At 40.2% G+C, this 16,808-nt stretch overlaps 1 protein-coding gene across 2 annotated transcripts in view; it reads left to right on the forward strand.

Annotated features, from left to right (window-relative positions):
• The window catches only part of clocka (clock circadian regulator a), a 132,385-nt gene extending 117,054 nt beyond the window's left edge, over positions 1-15,331 (forward strand). For both annotated transcript variants that reach the window (XM_048595488.1, XM_048595494.1), the window contains exons 17-19: positions 12,460-12,656; positions 14,268-14,505; positions 15,148-15,331. In XM_048595488.1, coding sequence (XP_048451445.1) covers positions 12,460-12,656; positions 14,268-14,505; positions 15,148-15,294 — 582 coding nt within the window. In that variant the 3' untranslated portion in view covers positions 15,295-15,331. The remainder of the gene's footprint in view (positions 1-12,459; positions 12,657-14,267; positions 14,506-15,147) is intronic.
• The last annotated feature ends 1,477 nt before the right edge of the window (positions 15,332-16,808 follow it).

The raw sequence follows: 16,808 nt of genomic DNA on the forward strand, positions 1-16,808 counted from the left end.
AGAGTTCCCTTCTCCATCACATCTACAGATCTGACTTAACAGTTTCTATCAATTCCTGGCTTTGATAGCCTTTTCATAAGACTGTGCCACTCTCTATCTGCTGACTGGTGAGTTGTCAAGTCACTTAAAGACTGAAGTCTCTTGCACGTGCACCATCTTTAAATCCATAGGCACTGGCATTCCAAAGCTGCTTAATTAAGGATGTGTGCACAAGATGTCAGAGAAAGAGAAGATGTTATTGCATTTCTCTGATAAGGTCTTTGAGGTCCTGGTGAATGGGAACCAGCTGTTGTAGACATCAACTGCATTTCCACACCATTCAATATGACACTTGGTGGATAATGATCTGCAAGCCTATTGTACTATCTGCATTCAGGAGGAGTAATGTGTGCACATTACATTGGGTCCTGGTGAAACCTTTGACTGTCCTTGTTCAACATCCCTAATGTTTGGCGCTCTCTGAGCAAAATTGTAAATGCCAAAGAGTCCAGTGAATATGCCAGGGAGGTGCAACATACCGAGAGGTTCAATGTTGCAGGATGGTTAGGGAGTAGGCACACTGCTTGCCTCTTTGCTCGATCTTTCATGGGCTTGAGATAAATGTTATTTCCCTTTAAGAGCCCTTTGACGGATGTGTGCTGTGACCCTCTCCCTTACCGATCAAGTCAGTTATCCTTCTCACTACGTCATTTTCTTTCTATTGCACACTTACAAGTTCCAACACAATATAAGGTGACAATGCTCCTTTTTTTCCAGTGGCACCTGTCTATATGCATCTTTACTTGTCTACCCTTCCCACCCAGACTGGTGTGATCATTCACTAGAGCCCTCCTTGAAACCAACGTGATAGCCCCAAACCCTGCATTACACCCTTCCCAACAATGCTTTTTAGTATGTCACCCCAATCCTTACTCCCCACCCCACCAGAAAATCTTCTGCCCCCTATTCACAATTGAACTATACTTTGCACAAAGCCTGGAGCCTCTAGTCCCAATGATTAATTTGCTGAGGGTCATTGTCTCATTTGCTGTGGCTGGATTTGCCCCTCATCCCACCCCACCATTCTCCCTTAGTTTCTGTGGATGGATCCGACATGCTGAGCACCATCTGGACCGACTTGAGCGGATGTGCAAGATGTGCCCAGGCCTCTCTTGGGTGTCTATAAATCTCCTCGATCCCATTAAACTTCTCCCCCAGACTTGCTGCTACAAGCAATGAACTGACCATGGCCCACTTGGAACTGTGGATCCGGACAGGTCTCCTGATTGAGAGAAACCCACCCCCCCCCACCCCAATTTAGATGGAAATCAGAGGGAATATTCTCCATGTTTGTTAATGATTGTACAATTTACAATGTTCAGCACCATTCATGACTTCTCCGATACTGATGCAGTGTGTACAAATGTAACAAAACCTAGACAACATTCAGGCTTGGTCTGAAAAGTGACAAGTAACATTTGTGCTACACAAGTACCCAGCAGTTCGTCATCGGCAATTACACATTAGTGAGTATGAGTTTCCACCTAGGAAATTCTGTGTTGCTGGTCAAAATACCATCTTCAACAAAAAATAATCCAACAAGCTCCCATGACATTCAGTGGCATTACCAGTGCTGAAACCCTGGCTATCAACATCCTGGGAGGCACTGTTGACCAGAAACTGAACTGGACCAGTCAATAAAAGAGCATGGCAACAAGAACAGTTCAAAACATGGGAAATCTGCAGCAAGTAACTTACCATCTATCTCCCTAAAACCTGTCCACTATCTACAAGGCATAGTCAGTGATGGAACACTGGAATAGTCTTGGTGAATTCAATGGGAACAGAGCTGCCTAGCATCCTGCAGCCAAAATAAAAACAACTTATCACAATTTGTTGTTTTCTGCTCGCAAGAATATTTTAATCTAATTTTACACTGACTCTCCTATTCCGTAAGCCTCAATTTTACTCATCAACATTTATGTGCTACTAGTTAAACATTTCCTTAAAATTCATAAACAATATCTACTTCATTCCCTTCATCAGCCTTTTCTGTTCATCAAAATTTTAATTGTATTAAGTATTAGCTGTTTTTAATTGAACCTGCTGGCAATCCTTAATAACAGAAGTTGTTTGAGTGCCTGTTAATATTCTTCCATGATTATGGTTTCATATCCTTAGCTGTCACTGATGTTGAGCTCGTAAGTTGTTGCTAGGACACTTTTTGCATCCTTTCTAGTGAGGGGATGTTGCATTTATCACCCTGAAATCCTCTGGCACACCCTACATATCTAGGAAAAATTAGAAGATTGTGGCAATCCCTTACTTTCCTCTTCATTTCCCCTCATGGTTTTGACATGGTTATTGCTTGAAGAATTTGCCTGATATTCACCTTTTTTTTGTTTCATTGAATTTTCTACGTTCCCCCTTCATCCAAGGGGTACAGGTTTTGTTTGCCATGCCATTTACTGTGCCTTCAGTCTGTATCTGAAGCATCTCTTCCTAACCAGGATCATCAATTGTTCTGTTTAGATTCTTTTCCGGTCAGTCATTGGTTCTATCTTGCCTGCTAGAATTAGAATTAGAATCCCTACAGTGTGGAAACAGGCCCTTCGGCCCAACAAGTCCACACCGAACCTCAGAGCATCCCACCCAGATCCATCCCCCTATGACCCACCTAATATACACCCTCTACCTCCCTGAACACTACGGGCAATTTAGCATGGCCAATCCGCCTAACCTGCACATCTTTGGACTGTGGGAGGAAACCGGAGCACCCGGAGGAAACCCACGCAGACACGGGGAGAATGTGCAAACTCCACACAGACAGTCGCCCGAGGCTGGAATCAAACCCAGGTCCCTGGCGCTGTGAGGCAGCAGTGCTAACCACTGTGCCACCGTGTCGCCCGATCCCTTCTTATACAGTTGAAATTAGCCCTCTTCCAATTTAGACATTCTACTTTAAATTGTATCATAAATAAAAAGCTAGTAATGTAGGAGAACAATGATTACTCTGACAATAATGTTCCTTAGAGATACTTGGTCCACTTGCCCCAACTCATTTCCCAGCACCACATCTAGTAGAGTCATAGAGTAATACAGCATGGAAACAGGCCCATTGGCCCAAACTGGTCCATGCTGACCTTGGTGCCCACTCAGCTAATTCCAACTGCCCGCATTTGGACCATATCCCTCTAAACCCTTCCCATCCATGTACCTATTCAAATGTCTTTTAAATGTTGCTATTTTACCTGCCTCAACCACTTTCTCTGGCAACCCATTTTATATACACACCACTCTGCATGAAGAAGTTGCCCCTCAGGTCCTCCTTTAAATCTTTCCCCTCTCACCTTAAACCTATGCCCTCTACTTTTCAATTCTCCATTCCTGGGAAAAAGACTATATGCCTTCATCTGTCTATATCCCTCATGATTTTATATACCTCAATAATATACACCTCATCCCTCATTCTCCTACGTTCCAAGGAATAAAGTCCTATCTTGGCCAATGTCTCCCTACTAGTACTGGCAACATCCTCATAGATCTTCTTTGCACACTTTCCAGTTTAACTATGTCTTTCCTATAACAGGGTGACCAAAACTGTACACCATACTCCACATGCAGCCTCATCAATGACTTATATAACTTTAACATAACGTCCCAACTCCTAAACTCAGTGCCTCGAACAACGAAGGCCACCAGACTAAATGCCTTCTTCACCACCCTGTCTATCTGTGACGCTACTTTCAATGAACTATGTACTTGTGCTCCTAGGTCCCTCTGTTCTGTTACACTCCTCCAGGTCCTTACCATTTACTATATAAGTCCTACCTTGGTTTGACTTTCCAAAGTGCAACACCTCACACTTTTATCTGTATTTAATTGCCTTTGTCAATCCTCAGCCCACATTTGAGAAATTCCTCCCTTTCCTTTACTCCAACAGTGTCTCTTCAGTATGTGCATAATTAAAGTGCCCCAATATTAGCAATATTATTTCATACATTTCTGCAGATTTCCCTGCAGATTTGCTTTTTTATCTTGCAAGTCTATTTGGATCAAATGCTCTGAATGGCTTGCTTGTGCTATTTTTGCTCCTTAATTCTAATTGAATGCATTCTGTCCTTAATGTCCTCAATACTAGCCCCTCTTCCCAACATTACAATGACTTCTGTAACCAGTCATGCCATCTCACTTGGAGATGGTAAGAATTGCCGATGCTGGAGTCAGAGATAACACTGTGGAGATGAAAATTTTCATTTTCTGAAGAAGGGTCCTGACCCGAAACGTCAGCTTTCCTGCTCTCTTGACGCTGCCTGGCCTGCTGTGTTCCTCCAGCTCCACATTGTGTTATCTCTTATTTATGCCATCTCACCTCCCTGTCATTTCAGTCCAATTTATATCCTTGACTATTAATCATCTAGCCCATGCCATTTTCAAAACATATTTGTCTTATTTCCACATTATTATAGTAAACAAGGCTAATTTGATTTTACTGTAGCAGAGTTAAAGAATAAGTGATAATGCAGTCAGTGTGAGCTGAAGGAGGAAGACAAAACAGAAGATCAGTTAGGACGAGCAGCAAAAAGAAAATATAATTAGTGAGATGAGGGAATGAAATAAATGGCTTGCTTTGGAAAATGAATTCATAACAGCAACAATAGAGGGAATAGTCAAGGGAGGAAAATCTCAGCCAGTGATGGGAAATTGTGAACAGAAAGTGCAGTTGTTAAGGAGGTTAAGGTGGGGATATTTACAAATTAAGGAGGCTAAGGATGGTTTGAAACTTAAAATGTTGCTAGCAAGAGATGAAGTTGGTAGGAAGGTTTGAGAGAAGGGTGCCTTCTTTTGCAGTAGAACGAAATTTTGCTCAATGGTGGATGGAGTTTCAGGACTGAAATTTATCTTGGAGCAGGTAGAGCTGAATCTACTTCTGTGATGAGGGTGCTATTCTAATATTGTGAGAATGTGGAACTTACTACCACAGGGGTGTGTTTCAAGCAAACAGTATAGATGCATTTAACCGAAAACTAGAGAAAGTACTAGAGCCAAATTTGCAGATGACACTAAAATAGGCAGGAAAATAAGTTGCGATGAAGAAATAAGAAATTTACAATGAAGTTTAAAATGAGCCAAAACTTGGCAGGTGACGTTTAACGTGGATAGTGTGCCACTATCCATTTTGGTCAGAGGAGTAGAAAGGCAACCTAAATGGAGAGAAGCTTCAGTGTTTTGGTGCAAAGGGGTCTTGGTGTTCTCATACAAAAATCTAATATGCAGGTACATCAGGTAATAAGGAAGGTAAATGGAAATTTGGCATTTATTGCTAAAGGAAGAGTATAAAAGTGTTGCTACAACTGTACAAGGTATTATTGAGACTGCATACAACGTTGGTCTGCTTAATTGATGGGGGATATAGTTATATTAAAGGCAGTTCAGAGGTAGTTCACTAGATTGATTCCAGGGATGAGAGGTTTGTCTTATGAGATTTTGACCAGTTTAGGTCTATACTCTCAAGTTTAGGATAGTGAGAAGAGATCTAATTGAAGTATATAATATGTTAAGGGGATTGACAAATAGACATAGAAAGGATGTTTCCTCATGTGGAGTAACCTAGAATGAAAGGTCCTAGTTTTAGGATAAGAGGCAGCAAATTTAAAATAGAGATGAGAAATTCCAGAGTGTGGTGGATGCTGAGACATTGAGGAAATTTAAAGAGGGCATAGACAGATTTTTAATCATTAATGGGTTGCAGGGCTATGTAGAGCAGACTGGAAAGTAGAGTTGAGGCCGAAATGACATCAGCCATTGTATCAAATGGCAGAGCAAGCTGAAGTGGCTGAATTGCCTATCTTCCTCCTAATTGTTATGTTCTTATGAAGGAGAAAGAAATAATGGGTTACAATGATTAATTTAGATGAGGAAAGAGGGGAGAGGCTCAAACAAGTGTGAATATCAGCAGTGGACTCGTTAGACAGAATGGCATTTCTCTGTGCTTCATATCAAATATACTCATATAATTTCCTTAGTGTTAACTGAAATGTTTAGGATCAATTCGTGTTCAGTGTGGTTAGGAAGAATTAGGTTGTATTCTTGCTCAGTGGAGTGGATCATTTGTTTCAGGGACAAAACTTTGCTCAATAGAAGGCAGGTGAAAGTTGAAATGGTGAGAGAGTGAAGTTTGAGAGTTTAAATCATGTTCAATGTGATTTCCCCTGAAACTGATAGATCTTGTATTTGCTTTGAGACTGAGATATGTTGAATTTATATTCAATTGATCGTACATTCTTATAGTAGATGAACAAATCTAGAGGAAAGTATTAAGAGATGGTCAATAGCCTGTGGGACCTTGCTTGCAGCTGAGCCTATGAGGGCAGGAGTGAAGTTGTGATTTGCCACATCTGTCAGAGCTGGTAATAGTGGAGTGAGGGGATTACAAGAAATTAAGTGCAAGTGAGTTGTTGAATGATGGTATAAATATGAACAGTGTACGCACAAGATTCAACGATCTTCCAACAGTGCCTAGGTGCGAATCACAGATAGTGCCCAGGTTTCAGATAAATGGGATTAAGGACACAGGATAACCATCCCAAATATGGGACAGTTGCATTAAATCTGGGAAAATTGCTAATCCTAGTTTACAGCCCAGCAGGGGAGTATTTACATCAGATTCTTGGGAAATCACTTCTTTTAATAGATCATAAATATTAAAACAGACTGTTTAGGCAGAATTTTGCCAAGGTTTACAGGCCAAGCGCTGTAAACTGATAAAGAAAGAATATAGGGTGGTTATCTTTGACCATTGCAGACTTGGTGGGCCAAGGGGTCTTTTTTTTTGTGCTGTAGATCTTGATTATTTCATGACTTCATTATGATGTGAAATTTTCAAAGGGTCCACAGGAGCTTAGAGTTGGAAACCTACTTACCTTGATTAACTGTCCATTACACTCCTTTTTGGAGCATGTTAACAGGACAAAGAGGGCAAGGGTAGATTTTCAATGGTCAAATTGTAGAGCCTAAAAACTCTGGCAAACATTATTGCCCAGTTTTCAGAGGAGGAAGCCCAAAATTTAATATCCATTTGTGGAGGAGAGTGCTGTATGGGCTTACTTGTGCAGGATAGAGCATTGTCCATTGACTTTGCATGCATGGTCACATTCCCTCCATATTCCAACTCGTTGTTTTCCAAGGAGATGCTTTTTCTATTTGGCAAGGCAATGACTGACCCCATTTTGTTTACTATTTGCTTCTGACACTCACACCAGCAGTTAGCTGCTGCCTCCTGGACACTAACTAGGTGCCAAGCTTGCCTCTTGCTCAGAGTATTTGCATTTAAAATTTGTCATGAGAGTGACTCAGTTGAGATGCAGGGTCAAAACCCAAAATTCATCTGTGTTGGGTTTCCAACTCCACTTTCAAAATCTGATTCAAACTGTCTATTCACCTTTCCAGTTGGGTATCAGAAGGTGGTAAGCCTAAAGGTTGGTAAGTGGGTGTGAGGCAGTTAAGTGAGAGGTTGTATGATGAAATAGTCAGAAACAATCAACCAGAGTTGGCAAATGCATTTATGCTGTTCTGATTCTAACTTTACAGAATAACTTCCCCTTCGCCTTCTCAATGCTTGTCACTCAGTATCAGAACTGTCAGTTCTCCTTTGGAACAGTCTCATTCCCTATTTTTATCTTGTTATTTGCCACTCGTCCCATTTCAAATGCCTTATCAAAATTGATTATTTTTATTTGTGAATTTAAGTAATTCTTCAACTATCTCCAAGTCAACTATGATATGAGGCACCACGGTATTGTTTTTAATAAAGAAACTATAGACAAAGCATTATGATCGTATTGATTTTGCTTTGTAAATAACAATGGGATGACCAAATAAATCTCAGTACAATTTTTAGCTTAGACCATAAGACATAAGAGCAGAAATTAGGCCATTCGGCCCTTTGAGTCTGCTCTGCCATTCAGTCATGGCCGATAAGTTCCTCAACCCCATTCTCCCGCTTTCTCCCCGTAACCCTTGATCCCCTTGATAATCAAGAACCTATCTATCTCAGCCTTAAATGTACTCAATGACCTGGCCTCCACAGCCTTCTGTGGCAGTGAATTCCATAGATTCACCACTGTCTGGCTGAAGAAGTTTCTCCTTATCTCCATTCTAATTGGTCTTCCCTTTACTCTAAGGCTGTGCCCTTGGGTCCTAGTCTCTCCTACAAATGAAAACATCTTCCCAACATCCACTTTGTCCAGGCCATTCAGTATTCTGTAAGTTTCAATTAGATCCCCCCTCATCCTTCTAGACTCCAAAGAGTATAGTTCCAGAGTCCTCAAACATTCCTCATATGTTAAGCTTTTCATTCCTGGGACCATTCTCGTGAACCTCCTCTGAATCCACTCCAGGGCCATCACATCCTTCCTGAGATATGGGGCCCAAAACTGCACACACTACTTCAAATGTGGCCTGACCAGGGCCTTATAAAGCCTCAGTAGTACATCCCCGCTTTTATATTCAAGTCCTCTCAAAATAAATGCCAACATTGCATTTGCCTTTGTGACTACTGACTCAACCCGCAAGTTTACCTTGCGAGAATCCTGGACTAGAATTCCCAAGTCTCTTTGCACTTCAGACTTCTGAATTTTCTCCCCATTTATTCTTCTTACCAAAATGCATGACCTCACACTTTCCCATGTTGTATTCCATCTGCCACTTCTTTGCCCACTCTCCTAACCTGTCCAAATCCTTCTCCAGCCTCCCCACCTCCTCAATACTACGAGTCCCTCCACCTATCTTTGTATCATCTGCAAACTTAACCAGAATGCCCACAGTTCCTTCATCTATATCATTAATGTATAAAGTTAGAAGTTGTGGTCCCAACACTGACCCTTACGGAACACACACCGCCTGCCATCCTGAGAAAGACCCTGTTATCCCCACTCCCTGCTTTCTGCCAGACAGCCAATCTTCTATCCATGCTAGCATCTTGCCTCTAACACCGTGGGCCCTTATCTTACTCAGCAGCCTCCTGTGCGGCACCTTGTCAAAGGCCTTCTTGAAGTCCAGGTAGATAACATCCATTGGCTCTCCATGGTCTACTCTGTTCGTTACTTCCTCAAAGAATTCTAGCAGATTTGTCAGGCATGACCTGCCCACATGCTATGAACATATGAATTAGGACCAGAACTAGGCTACTTGGCCTCGAGTCACTTCACATTCCTGCCTCCCCCCAATATCCTTTTATCCACCTTGCTTATCAAGAATCTGTCGACATGTGCCTTAAAAAATATTCAAAGACTTTGCTTCTAATGACTTTTGAGGGAGACTCGTGACCCTCTGTGAGAAAAGATTTCTCTTTTGTTTCTGTCTTAACCAGGCAAACCCTTATTTTTAAACAGTGATTTCTAGGTCCAGGAGAAAACATTCTTTCCATATGCACCTTGTCAAGACCCTTTAGCATTTTATGCATTACGACCAAGTCAGTCCTCTCCCTTTTAAACTCAAGCATATTTAAACCTAGCCTGTCACATCTTTCCTCAGAAGATAATCATTTCCATAATTACTCTAGGAAACTTTATGAACTACTTCCAATGGCTTAATGGTATTATTGCTAGATTATTAATCCGGAAACTCCAGCTAATATTCGGGGGATCTGGGTTCGAATCCTGCCACAGAAGATGATGGAATTTGAATTCAGTTACAAATAGCTGGAATTAAGAATAAAAAATAAATTTGCATCCTTCCTAAATAAGAAGACCATTTTTGTATTCCTTCTGCCCGACTTGGTGTCAACAATTGAAGTATAACCTCCCAACTTATATATTCCATTCCCCTTGGATAAAATTCTGTTAGCTGTTCTAATTATTTGCTGTAAATGCATACTAGCCATACAATTCATGCAGTCGGACACCCAGATACCCCTGCATTTCAGAGCTTTGCAATCTCTCACTATTTAGATATGTTTTATTCTTTGTCGCAAAATGGACAATATCATATTTTCCCCTACTCACTTAACCTGTCAATGTCCGTTGTGACTTCTTATGTCCTCTTCACAACTTATTTTCCAATCATCCTTTGTTTCATCAGCAAATTTAGTAAAAATATCTTTGCTCCTTGATCCAAATCATTTATATAAATTGTAAAATATCAAAACCATGCACTGAAGCCTGTGATAGAACCCTCATCACATCCTGCTAACCAGGAAATGACCCATTTATGCCTCTCTGTTTCCTGCTAGCCAGCCAATTTTCTTATGTAGAGGTAACTAGGTGTAGAGCTGGATGAACACAGGCCAAGCAGCATCAGAGGAGCAGGAAGGCTGACATTTCGGGCCTAGACCCTTCTTCAGAAAAATTTCTACACTTTGTTATCTCAGATTCTCCAGCATCTGCAGTTCCCACTATCTCTGAAACAATTTTCTTATGTGCCAGTTTTCTTATGTTCTTATAGCTAATATGTTACCCCCTACACCATAAACTTTTATTTTCTAGAATAACTGTTTGTCCTCTTTCTCATAGCACTTTCCTCCTTCAAATTTGTTAAATTGATTAAAATTTCACAAAACCATACAGACTCTGTCTCCTTTCTTTGAATTTTGCATGTACCCTTCTATAACATCTTTATTAATAGTTTCTAACATCTTTCCTAAAACAGATTTTAAGTTAACTGGCCTGTAGTTTCCTGCTTCCTGTCTCCCTTTTTAAAGAGAAGGGTACATTGTTATTTTACAGTCTAATGGAATTTTGCCTGAATCTAGAACGACTATCTCACTAGCCTGCTTCGAAGTGTAACAGTACCTGGGAACCCATCAGCTTGCACCTCCAACAATTTGTTCAGTACCACTTCCCTGTTTGTAATTTGTTTGTATGTAATTTTTGTTGAGGTTCACCTTCGCTTCCGTTTCCTGATTACTAAGATTCTGGTGCAAAATACCTGTTCAATTCATCTGCTGTCTCTCTATTTTCCATTATTAATTCCTTGACTCATTTTCTGTAGGATTAATATTTCTTGTACTCCAGCCTTCTCTCTTTATCAATCTTTTAGTCATTGTTGCTGAGTTTTATATTCTGCTTAATCTTTTGATCTGCCACCCATTTTTGCCTAATCATCTGCTTTATCTTTAAATTTGACACTATCTTCAATTGTTCTTGGTTAACTATGGATAGTAGTTTCTATCCTTGGAAATTTCCTTACTCCTTGGAATGTATACTGAAATATCCCTGAAATCTCTGCCACTGCATTGCTAATGACCTATCGCTTATCCTAATTTGCCAGTTAATTTTAACAAGCTCTGCTTTTGTGCCCTCATAATTGTCCTTACTTAAGTCTAAAATGCAAATCTTGGACCCACTTTTTCTCCTTAGAATCAGTTTGGGAACAGGCCCTTCGGCCCAATAAGTCCACACTGGACCTCAGAGGATCCCACCCAGACCCATCTACATATCCCTGAACGCCACGGGCAATTTAACATGGCCAATCCACCTAACTTGCACATCTTTGTGACTGTGGGAGGAAACTGGAGCACCCACAGGAAACCCACGCAGACACGGGGAGAACGTGCAAACTCTACACAGACAGTCGCCGGAGGGTGGAATCGAGCCCAGGTCTCTGGCCCTCTGAGGCAGCAGTGCTAACCACTGTGCCACCGTGTCTCCTCCTTAAATTAAATGTAAAATCCAATCATATTATGATCCTTGCTACCTCGGAATACTATCATTCTGAGGTTATTATTTAATCCGGTTTTGTCACACAGTAGTATAGCCTGTTCTCTGGTTGACTCCTGAAAACTTTGCATGAATGCCTCATCTAGGCTACCTTTACCTATGATTTTTTTTCTATTCGATATGTAGGTTAAAATGCCCTATGACTATCACCATACCTTCCTAACAAGCTCCCACTACCTTTTTCCTTTAAACTGTCCTACCATGTGTTGACTGTTAGATATCCTGGACACCATTCTCACTTGTGACTTCTTAGCTTTATCATTTCTCATCTCTATCCAAATCACTTGTATATTGTGATCTCTTGAACTTAGGTCATTGCTCTCTATTGGACTAATACCACCTTTTATTAACAAAGCAACTGCTCCATCTTATCCTATATTCCTGACCTTCCTAAATGTCATGTACCCTTCAATGTTCAGGTTCCAATCTGTATCATCCTACAGCTATGTCTCTGTAATAGCTGTTAGATCACCTGTTTATTCCTATTCACAGTATCATTTGTTTTGTTTTGAATGCTTCGTGCATTACAATAGAGGTTATAGTTTTGTCCTTTTTTTTAATCCGTTGATTTAATCTTAGATATGCATTCTGTCTTCCTGTCATGTTCAGTTTATTATTTCCCATTTTACTTTCTTACTTGCCTTGTCTCTACTCTGATTTATTACATTTTTAAAAATTTGATCCCTTGTCCCCAGTATTACTTACTTAACCTTTTTTATTTCAAATGTTTCAAAACAAAACTAAGAATCTTTTCCTTTTACAGGTTCAGCAGACTTTGCAAAGTAACCACAGGCAACAGAGCTTAATTTCCAGACAGGATGCTCTCACAACTTCCCACTGTAACACTATGATAAATTCCCAGCCCACAACAGCCAATGTTGGACAGCTTACTCCTCCTCCATTCCAAAATTCTAACCAAAGCTGCACAGTTACCACTCTTCCTCATGACAGGTTTCTCCGGTGAGTATCTGGTTGTATATCAAGTGTATGTGTGAATAAGATCTGATTCAGACCCCTGCCCTTCCAGAAGTACGGACTGTTTGGAAACTAGCTGACTAGATGAAAAATGAATTAGAAATTTTACAAAGAATCTTTTAAAAGCATTTATTGTTTAAAACAGAATAGGCTAGTACAATTTATTATCCATGAAACATAATTTTGGAGTTATTAGATGAGAAAAAATGCCATTTTAAATGCCATCGTATTTATATTTGTCCTCAATATTCCTGTTGTTACATGGGCACACTTTTTTAAACAGTATCTTTCTGCTCATGATTTTTGGTAATAAAGATGAGTTACTTTCACTCAAAATACATGAATAAATGGAATTTCTCTCAAATTTTCATTATAAATAACGTATACAGGATAATGTTTTATGTCTGTTAAGATATGAGAAAATAATTTTAAAGTCTGATAACCACTTTAAAGAATAAAATGTTTGTAAAAGTATAAATTAGCTTTGATCTGATAGCCCAGCAAGTCTATCTGGGAAGATCCAGGATTAATTCTCTCATTCACATGCAATTAACACAATTAGAATGAATGAAAGAATTGTTAATGCACTTCATTTTGAGTTACTGATTGGAAAATAAAAAAAAACATCTACGTTCCCAGCCTTGATCACTATCGAAACACTTCATAATGCTTTGTGTGAATGAGTTTAGCTGTGAAGCCCACTACAGTTACACAGACAACTGGCATTCGTGGGGTGGCACGGTGGTTCACTGGTTAGCACTGCTGCCTCACAGTGCCAGGGACCGCGGTTCAATTCCACCCTTGGGCAACTGTCTGTGTGGAGTTTGCACATTCTCCCCGTGTTTGCGTGGGTTTCCTATGGGTGGTCTGGTTTCCTCCCACAGTCCAAAGATGTGCAAGTTAGGTGGATTGGCCATGCTAAATTGCCCGTAGTGTTCAGGGATGTGTAGATTAGGGGGATGGGTCTGGGTGAGATGCTCTGAGGGTTGGTGTGGACTTGTTGGGCTGAAGGGCCTGTTCCCACACTGTAGGGATTCGATGAACTCACTATCGCATATGATAGTGACTTGGAAAAATAATCAAGAACGTGGACATCGCTGCTAGGCCAGCATTTATTGCCAATCCCTAATTGCATTTGAACTGAATAGTTTACCAGGCAGTTGAGTGTCAATCACGTTACCGTGGGTCAGGTGTTATATGTAGGCCAATACAAGGTAATAATAGCAGATTTTCTCCCTAAAGGACATTAGTAAACCAAATGGGTATTTGCGATGATCGACAAAGGTTATATGGTTGCCATTAGACAAGCTTTTAATTCTAGACTTTTTTAAAACAGAATTTGAATTTCATCATCTGCCATGTTGGAATTTGAACCCTTAATCCGGAACATTCAACTGGAGCCTGAATTACTAGTCCAGTGACAGTACCCTACTCTATCACCTCCACCAGATTATATCCATAGTTCAAATCATACCCAAGGATGCAGCAAAGGAGGAGATAAAATAATATATTGAGAAAAAGTCATTTTATCGTGTTGGTCTAAGTTTTGAAAACATACAGGGAAAGTTGAAATACTTTTTTTCTTCCTGTCACTAGATTCCAACAAGGCCAGCAACTTGTGACAAAACTGGTAACTGCTCCTATGAGATGCAGTGCAGTTATGGTTCCAACAACTATGTTCATGAGTCAAGTGGTGACCACTCATTCCACTCTCATCACTCAGCAGCAAGAAGTTCAGACTTTGCCATTAACACAAAGTCAGCATGAAGAAACTACCACAACAGCTCCACCACAGTCTCAAACACCTAGCCAGCAGCTACAGCAGTGTCCACAGGTATGATGACTTGAAGTTTAGAATTTTAGTCGAATAGCAGTCTGTCCATTAATTTATCACGTTTGAAACAAGGATATGAAATGTTGCCAGAAAACCTTCATCAGAAATCATGATTGTACAATACTTTTGATACAAACTTAATGTTATAGAGTCTTAGAGTCATACAGCATGGAAACAGACGGTTTGGTCCAACCAGTCCACACTGACCATGTTTCCAAACTAAACTGGTCCCACCTGCCTGAGCTTGGTCCCTTTTCCTACAAACTTTTTCTATTCATGAACTTATCCCAAGGTCTTTTAAACGCTGTAAATGTACCTGCATCCTCCACTTTCTCTGGCAGTTTGTTCAACACACACCACACTGTTTTAAAAAAAGAAATTGCCCCTTGTGGCATTTTTCAAATCCTGTTCTTCTAACCTTTTGAACTCCCCAAACCTAGTGAAAACACTCTTTTAATTCATCTTATCTATATCCCTCATGACCTTATAAACCTAAATAAGGTCACCTGTCAATCTTTTATGCTCCATTGGGAAAAGTCCCAGCCTTCCCATCTCTTTTTATATCTTAAGCCCTCCATTCCCGGCATATAGGTAAATCTTTTCTGAACCCTCTCTAGTTTAATAATGTTCTTCTTACAACAGGGCAACCAGAACTGCACACAGTACTCCAGAAGAAACCTCACCAATGTCCTGTACAATCACAATATGACTTCTCAACCCCTGTACTCAAATTGTCTGAACAATGAAGGCAAGTGTGCTAGATGTCCTGTCTACCTTTATAGATCGTAGAATCCCTACAGTGCGGAAACAGGCCCTTTGGCCCAATAAGTCCATTCCTGTGATGCAAATTTCAAAGAATTATGTACCTGAACCAATACCACTCAGGGCCCTATCATTAAATGCATATGTCCCATTCTTGTTTGTATTACCAAAATGCAATATTTCATATTTATCCACATTAACCTCAGCCTGCCATTCTTAGCCCATTCACCGAATTGATCAAGATTCCTTTATTATCTTTGATAACCTTCTTCAGTGTCCACTTAACGACCAATTTTGGTGTCATCTGCAAACTTACTAACCATGTCTCCTAAATTCTCATCTAAATCATTTATATAAATGACAAACAAAAGTGGACCCATTACTAATCCCTGTGGAACACCGCGGGTCACAACCCTGCAACACCACTCCATCTCCTACCATAAATCTATTTTTGTATCCAGTTAGCAAGCTCACCCTGAATGCCATGGGATCTAACTTTACTAATTAGTCTACCATGCGGAACCTTGTCAAAGGCTTTACTAAAATCCAAGCAAGCAACGCCTAATGCTCTGCCCTCAATCTTTTTGGTTACTTGCTCAAAAAACTCAATCAAGTCTGAGACATGATTTTCCTTGCACAAAACCAAACCGACTATCCCTAATCAATGACAACAAGGTGTAGAGCTGGATGAACACAGCAGGCCAAGCAGCATCAGAGGAGCAGGAAAGCTGATGTTTCGGGCCTAGACCCTTCTTCAGAAATGCATTCAGCTTTCCTGCTCCTCTGATGCTGCTTGGCCTGCTGTGTTCATCCAGCTCTACACCTTGTTGTCTCAGATTCTCCAGCATCTGCAGTTCCTACATTCTCTATCCCTAATCAATCCTTGCTTATCCAAATGCATGTAGATCCTATCTTTCAGAATCACCTCCAACAACTTACCAACCACCAATGTCAGACTCACGGATCTATAGTTTCCAGCCTTCTTCTTACAGCCTCTTTTTAAAAAAGATATAACATTAGCTACCTTCCACCCTCGGGTATTTCACTCACTTTAAAACATGTATACAAGGAATATTACCAATTTTTGTCAAATATAAGAATTGACATATTGACACAAATTTAATACGTTCTGCATTTTTACTGATACTCCACTTTAGAAGACACGTTGCTTTTTGAGATAAAAGTTTAAAGGAGAAGATAATTTAGGGCATCATGAATATTTTTAATATTAAACGAAAAAAATTTTTTTTTTTTTTTTACAGAAATTCCTATCTTTGTAAGATTATTTCAAATGTAGTTCCTCCAATTCAGTTGAGTTTCTGCTGAGTGCTTCAGTTAACATCAATCATAGGACTTGTCAGTAACCATCTCCATAGAAATAACACTCTGCTACAGCTGTTGTGAAAACCTGAAGAGTAACTTTGGTACTGGCAAGGTTCATTCACTAGATATGGGTGCCACTGGCTCAGTCAAAATTTATTGCCCAGCCCTAACTGCCTAGAGAGTGGTTAACAGACAATCGCACTAACGTAGGTCTGAAG

The sequence above is a fragment of the Rhincodon typus genome, chromosome 1 (genome assembly GCF_021869965.1).
Source record: "Rhincodon typus isolate 14 chromosome 1, sRhiTyp1.1, whole genome shotgun sequence".
Taxonomy (NCBI): Eukaryota; Metazoa; Chordata; class Chondrichthyes; order Orectolobiformes; family Rhincodontidae; genus Rhincodon; species Rhincodon typus.